Source organism: Egretta garzetta, unplaced genomic scaffold (genome assembly GCF_000687185.1).
Source record: "Egretta garzetta isolate BGI_Z169 unplaced genomic scaffold, ASM68718v1 scaffold10, whole genome shotgun sequence".
Taxonomy (NCBI): domain Eukaryota; kingdom Metazoa; phylum Chordata; class Aves; order Pelecaniformes; family Ardeidae; genus Egretta; species Egretta garzetta.
In genome coordinates, this window is record NW_009258268.1 from 153,311 (window position 1) to 161,048 (window position 7,738).

A 7,738-nucleotide genomic window follows, 5' to 3' on the forward strand; every position below is an offset into this window, starting at 1 on the left:
AAAAATCCCTGGTGTCCACTCACAAATTTTGGATCAATTTATATCCGTAGTAATAAAAGCTGCATGCTGTTTATTTAGCAGGGCTCTCTTAATGTGCTGTTTGTTGTTTTGATAGTGTGAGTCTTCCTCATATTGTAATCATATTAAAAGAGCATTCTTTTCCTGGAATAAAGAGGTAATGATTCACAAGAGGCATAATTATTCCATGTGGTGCAGGCAGGATGCTGCAGAAAGAGCTGTCTTCTTTATGCGTAAGAGGCTTTTATTGCAAGTGTTCTACACAGTAATTAAATTCCTTTGAATGAGAAGGCTTGATTGGATTTTCTTTGGCTTATTGGGAGGAGTCTGAAAAGCAAGGTATTTAGCTCAATTGCTATACAATTTTGGCATCTGTTGGAGGTTAGGGAGAAAGGTTCAGAGTGTCTGATTCCCATTTCTATTATGCTAGTGTTACGTTAGCTGAACTCCATCGAATTCAATTGAATTACACCCTATCTGTATTTGTGTGAGAATCAAGCTCAGAAATCCCTGGCAGAAAGCAGCAGGATACCTGAACGTGCACCGGAAGAATCTTAATTATCTAAGGGAAAAAAGTCTTGCTAAAGGACAGTTGCTTGCAGTTGCAAAGGCAAGTACCGAAAAGTGAGGACATGTCACATTTACAGCGGTCCTTCGGACCTGATCTTTGCCTTATGGCAAGTCCAGCCTTGGCCCAGAATGGGACAAACTTTTAAAAGACAGCAGCAAGAAAATGAGAAGTCAGGCAATTGTGTAAAAAAATGTGTGCTGTGGCTTGACACACAAGCCAGGATGCTGGCATGGCACAACTCTTGAGTATTTGAGTTGTCAAACTACATCATGTTTGTTTAACATCAACTGCTGTAAGCAGCTGCCAAGGTTTTTGGTTTGTTTTTTTCCAAAGGAAAAGAGTAAAGATGTAAATTAAAAGGAAAATTCTATTATATACAGCCTCAACATGTATTAGTGATGGGGTTTGGGTCTTGTAGCATAAATTACAGCAAAAATTCTCGTTATTCAGTAAGGCTACACAATACATTGGGAGGAGAGCATTGCTCAGGCAGGGAAGGAGATGTGCAACATCACATGGGTAATTTCACCCTGCTCAGATGTGTCTGGAGGGAGAATACGCATTGTGAGGAAAGTGGCATTTTCAACAGCTCCAAGAAACATCATGGGGCAATGGGAGGCACTTTCCTAATCTGATTGCCAGATGTTAACGCCTTGTTTCACCCAGTGAGAGTGGGAATCTGAAGCGCAGGTTGCCGGTATTTGTAGGGGTTATGTATGTGAAGGTTTGGCTCTCAGAGAAGTTTCCAGGGGCTTTGCTTGTATCCCAGTGGTGGTGGTGATGGTGGTGGTGGAGGAGAGGGTCCTTGGGCTGGGGGAGGGGAGGGCTGGTTTTGCAGGGAAAACAGCAGCGGGAATGAGGAGGAGGAAGAGCTTTGACTATTTTTTGTGAAGACGAAAAAGGCAAGTAGGAAGGAGCTTGGACATCAAGGCCTGTAGGGAGGAGACTGGGACTGGCCAGAGGACGACAATGACACAGACATGGAGATCTCAGTCCAGACAGAGAAGCAAGATGGACCTGGGCCTAAGGTCCGTGATACCGGCATTTGTGTCTGAACTTGAGCCAGGTCTGAGTGACTCACTCACACATCTCTGCCCATGAAAAACCTTGAGCATGCTCGTCAGCCATCAAGCCTGTTCTCCTTGCGGGATACCGGGCCTGATGGATGTCTGCAGCTGAGGATATTTTCTGATTAATTTTGGTAATCGCAGCCAGAACACTTTGGTTTATTACCTTCACTCCCTCCTCCTGGCTGCCAGGTGTTATGAACCCAACAAACTGCCTGTCCTGTTGTCTTCCTCTGCCTTCTTCCTTTCAACTTTCATATTTTTAAACAAAAGACAGAGCAAAAGATAGCTCACAATCCTCCAGTCTCAGTGGTATTTGGGAAGCACATGAGGAAAAAGGGACTCACCAGCCAGTGGCCCAGGACTTAAGCTGCCGTAAGCTGACACAGACAAGTCACACCAAGCCATAGTTTTCCTGTTGTGACTCTACGGACTTCTGAGTGGTTGTGCTTCTCTTCATTATTTATTAATTCTCAGCAAGGATCCCTCCTGGAGCCAGCCGTCTGTACAGAAAGTTAGAAATGGAGTTAAACTTTTTGCCAAAAAAAGGGAATTTTGGGGAAAAAAATATAATTTTTTCAAGGGCTGAATTAAAATTGGTTCTGTTTTACTGATGTTTCTTTTGTGTCTTGTCTTCCTGAGCAGAAACGGCCATACCTGAGGACTACCTGGTTGACCCTGCGAACATGAAGCGGTACAGCGCAGATCCTGCCGATTCTGCCTTCAGTTGCATGGGCTCCATATATGCCACGCGACAGAGTCCTGCAGATGGACATCCTGCTGGAGGCTCCTCTTCCTCCTGTAGCCATCGTCCTGCCCAGATGTCTTCAGGGGGTTCCTCGTCTACTGGTCTGCAGCATCAGACCTCCAGCCCGACCAGGAACGGGACCTATCTCGAAGGAAACAGAAGTGGTAATATAACATCTTCCATTTAGCAATGTGTGTTGCCATGCTGGTGCCATGCTGGAGTCTTAACTCACTCCCAAATTCCCAGGAAAATTAGTGAGGTTGGAATGTTGGAACGGGTCCAGAGGAGGGCTACAAAAATGATCCGAGGGCTGGAGCACCTCTCCTATGAGGACAGGCTGAGAGAGTTGGGCTTGTTCAGCCTGGAGAAAAGGAGGCTACGGGGAGACCTGATTGCGGCCTTCCAGTACCTAAAGGGGGCCTATAGGAAAGATGGGGGACGGCCTTTTCATAGGGCCAGCTGTGTTAGGACAAGGGGAAATGGTTTTAAACTAGAACAGGGTAGGTTCAGGCTAGAGGTAAGGAAGAAATTTTTTACAATGAGAGTGGTAAAACACTGGAACAGGTTGCCCAGAGAGGTAGTGGAGGCCCCATCCCTGGAAACATTCAAGGCCAGGTTGGATGGGGCTCTGAGCAATCTGATCTAGTTAGCAGTGTCCCTGCTCACTGCAGGGGGGTTGGACTAGATGACCACTAGTGGTCCCTTCCAACCCTAAACATTCTATGATTCTATGATTCTAAGTAAGCAGCTTTGCTTTACACATGCTTCCATTTAGAGGGAGAAATAGTAAGCTACGTAAACACAAAATCAATCTGTTCATCATTAAGTAAAAAGGTGAATGTTTTCTAATGCTGTTATTAATTATGTAAACATATGTATTATGTATAATCGTGTGGCAATCACAACTGCCATTATCAACTTACAGATATAAATATTAATATGATTGATACTGCCTAGCAGCAGGAACCTGTTATTTGCGTGACACCAGCTGTGTACAAGATACGATGCAAAGCAAACCTAAATATTAGTGCCTACCTCAAAACATTTTAGAAAAAGGTTTTGATTCGTAGCTGCATGGCCCATCCTGCACCTTTAATCATGAACTAGGCCAGGTTTTGCTTGAAAAAGGCTGCCCAGCAAAACATATATTTTTAGAAATCATCTATCTCACTGCTCAAAGCTCTTTTATCCTTCAGGAAGCAAAGTCACAAAAAGTTTATCTGCAAATTCAAGGGACACCATGGGAACCACTGCATTCAATAACCCTTCCTCTCTCTCTTTGTATTTTTGTCCAGTTACTCTGCTAGGATTTAGGTTTGCTGAGTCGGTTGCTCTGCTCATTGCCTATATTGCCTATTAGCCATGATTATTTTTTTCTCTAGAAATGACCTGGGTTCATCCAATGGGTTAGCTAATTCCCTGAACTTCCGTTAACTTTCTCTTTGTTTGCATTTTCCAAGTTCTGTATTAACAGGTCTTTATCTGTAGTGATCGGAACAGTGTCTTCACCCCTTACTAATTATTCAAACTTCATTTATGCATTTTTCATCTTGAAGATAGATCTAACAAAGGAGTTGAGTCTCAGCCATTCTTAAGTCATTAATTTCTTTCCCTTCCTCATTTATTAATGGAATCTACTGTCACACTCTATTTTTTTTTACATCTTCATATAATTGCAGAAGCCTTGCTGCTTCCCCTAGCCCCTTTGTCTACCATTGCACTGTCTTTCTGCCCTTGAATTTCCCCTGGAAATTGCAAGTGGTTCTGCATATTCTTGCTTGGTAGCCACTCCAGAGCCTCTTTCCAGTAGCCACAGATCTTTGCATAATTCCTTCACATTCCTCACCTCCCCAACACCTGTATTATTTCTTGTTCCTGAACTTCCAGTATTTAATATTTTAGGTCATTGTTCTTCCAAAATACATATTACCAGTATTTACCCTTGTATTTCTTTGTTTAGCTAAGTTTGCCTTTCTAAATATTCAATGCCTACCCAAAACCATAATTCACTTTGTTATTCTCGCTCACTTATTTTCTTGGTTTAGCTCTGTGTTACTCTATTATACAGAGCACAGCTAAGCGTTTGATTCTCATAATTATTTTTAATTTATTTATAGAGTCAACTTTACTCAAAGCAAAGTGGGTAGTATAGAAATGCACTACTGCAAACAACTTTTAAACAGTTGACACTAAGAACTTGGGGACCTCAATCACAAAGAAAAGGAAATCAAAAGCCACTTTCTTTCAGGTCTTGTTTGGTGCCTCGTGGGCAGGCATAACCAGGTGCTGGGAGGACAAGAGGCTTTCTGTGCACAGGAGTCATTTTCCCCTCTCCCACTGTTTCCCTAGAGCCTCCTAGCAGAACTGGGACCTTTTCGTCACGGTTTTTAGTTGGCAGCTGCAAGGAGCCAAGGTTTAACAAGGTTGTCACTCGCTTGCTTTGAAAATCTTTATCATTCCGCGTGGGATCAGTTGTTATCTCTTTGTAGCACATAGGAAGGGTCAGAGCAGTTTGGAGCAAAGGTCCGTCTAGCCATACGTCCTGTCTCCAGCATGAGACAGCAGCACACCCCCAGGAAAGGGGTAAGGGCAGAGATCGTGGTGCTTCCCCATTACCCTCTCTGCCTTCAGAAATTTGTGGCTCAAGGGTTTCCTGAACCAGAAGTGGTGGATTCAGGTTTAGTAACCCTTCATAGATTTTTTCTTCCCTGCATCACCCGATGGCTTACTGAATACTTTGCACATTTTCAGCACCCACAAAACACTGTGGTAGAACTCCTGTCCTTAAAAATGTGTTATGTGGAGAAAAGCCTTTGTATCAGGTGTTTGAATCTATGTTCAAGGGACTGAAGTGCAAAATCAGAGCTCCTTAAGCTTGCCCATCTCAATTACTTTCCCTTCTTGTTTCTGACTGTGAATGCCCCTGTTTCCCTGTCTCAGAAGAGTCATACAGTGACCATGCAATAGGTTTCGCAGGTTCCTCTGTTTCTCTAGCTTGAAACATATTAAAGCACTTTGAAGAGCAAAGAAAAAGAGATTGCTTTTGGACCAGGCACCCGTGATATTTGGTTGTCTTTGAAGCAGTTACAGGTGACTTTAAGCTGCACACAGGATACTTTGGGATAACAGGACTCAGCCCAAAACTGCTTAGCATGTTTTATGTGACATGCATTTGACACTTGCAAAGACTAGCTCATCTGGGACCTCTGGGATGTTTGGACAGCTCAACAGTAAAGGCTCCCTAAAACCGACAGTTATACAGTGAACATCATGAAAATGGTTATTAATCTGTTGATATTGATCTTTACAATTATGAACAATTTATTAGTCTCAGTATCATCCATTGTAGGTTATAAAGGTATACGCAAAGCCACACGGAGACAGGTTTGCTGTCAAGGTCTCCAACAGGAGGAACAGCAATCCCCTGTGCTGTACCCATGTGCACTGCTGTACGTCAGCACAAATGGCGAGCGCAAATTTCTGCCACCACCGTCCACCACATTTCCTCTGATCCACTCAGCTGCTCTCTGGAGCCTCCAGCAGAGAGTTTCCAGCAGTCCATGGCAAGAGCCAGGTCCTCTGAGGCAGAGGAGAGCCATTTACTCTCAGACACAGCCAGGAAGTTTTCAGTGGCTGTGATTTGCAAGACAGTGGCATCCATGAAGTCTCAGTGCCCGCAGATTCATAATGACATTACTTCTAGCATTAAAGAAAGTGTGCTGTTTCCAGTCACAGCCTGGTTTCATTTCCTACTCTGCGACAGCGTCAGCTCTGTGACACTGGAATTCCCATTGCAGAATCCTACAAAGCATTCCCTGCTTGTCCTCAAAATTAGAGACTGTCTTTCTTCACAGCTATCATACTTTCACCCACTGTGCTGCTTCCACTTTTACTGGCAATCCCAGACTTTTAAAATACACAGCATTCTGCAATTGCCTTAGCGCAGCCGCACCAGACTTTGATTACTGTCTTCACAAAATCTCTCTTGCAAAGGTCTTTGGAATCTGCGCTCTCACTACAATGCTTCTGCGTGTGTTTTTCCTCTTTCTTGGGATAATTTCTATGCTGCTGAATCATAAGTGAGCAAAGATGAGTAAGTGGTGCATGCCAGTCTGCTCTTATCCTCCTCAGTTTGCATACTTACAAGGCAGGGATGGGCAGGACTCATTAAAAAGAGAAAGAATTTCTCGCTGAAACCTCAAGCCAATCCTCTTTATTTATGGATATTTTTGAAAAATAGCTTGCCTTATTTATCATGGTGGGCAAATATCATGGAAAAACCCGTAACCATAAAACATATCTCAGAGCATAGCAGAACATGTCTTTCAAGCGGAATGGATGAGATTAAACCTCAAAGCTCTCATTAATGCGATCGGAAGCTTGATGCCTAATTCTCCATGATTATGCTAAAAAATTCCAAACAAACAAAAAAAGAATCTCATTTCAGAAAGCCAGTTGGGACTGCTAACAGATAAACATGCACTTCCCTGTCATCATTTGCCAAATTGAAGCTCTTAAATCAGGGAAGGAATAGTCAAGGACATCATAAACCTTTCCAAGCCTGCTTACATAACAAACAAAGCTTTTATTCCAAGTATGAAGAATTGTGTGTTCAACCACAACATAATAACCTTAACCTTGCCCTGTAGCTTGTTATTTTTATGTAGATTTTATTATCCAATATTAGCAGTTAATTATTATCACCTGAGGGCCTTTGTTAAAGAGGCAATCCTGCTTGCTAATACATTTATTTCCTGAAAACATTTGGGGAACTTTCTCTTTTTCCAGAATAATACTGCAAGCACCCTGAGGGGGCCGGATCCAGCACCTCCCCACGGCAGTGGCAAAGGAGTTGCTGATGGCATTACGGGGCTCAGCGCTGGGTGCCACTTCTTCAGCAAACACAGCCTGCCTGTTAATTTTTGAGGACATTTACAGCCTGAAAGGTTCGGTGCTTTCAGAGCGCTGCATATTTCCCCCCTCCTCCCTGGCCCAGCCCCTGCAAAAGAGAGGCAAATGAGGAAAAGCCCAAATAAATATTTAATGCCAGCCCCTGGCTGCACCTCATGCAGCTGGATGCCGGGCTGCTCTGGCAGCGGGCAGGAGAGCACCTGCGATGTTGCAGCCCCACGCGGTGTGTGCTGTGCCGGGAGCCGGAGCAGCCACCACGCTGGTGGGATGAGGACTCTGCCCTGCCACGCCGCGGGGCTGAGGCCACCAGCCAGGTGGTACACAGGCACCTCCTGCAAGCAGCTCCCAGTGCAAATCGACGTGCCAAGCCCAACCTTCTTTCCCGAGTTCTCTGCTGACTGTGGCTCGTCAAACCGCCCCCCC

General features: G+C 44.2%; 1 protein-coding gene across 1 annotated transcript in view; it reads left to right on the forward strand.

The window, feature by feature from the left end:
• SCML4 (Scm polycomb group protein like 4) overlaps positions 1–7,738 on the forward strand; it is a 45,114-nt gene that overhangs the window by 28,076 nt on the left and 9,300 nt on the right. The window contains exon 5 of the mRNA XM_009649273.1: positions 2,299–2,568. Coding sequence (XP_009647568.1) covers positions 2,299–2,568 — 270 coding nt within the window. The remainder of the gene's footprint in view (positions 1–2,298; positions 2,569–7,738) is intronic.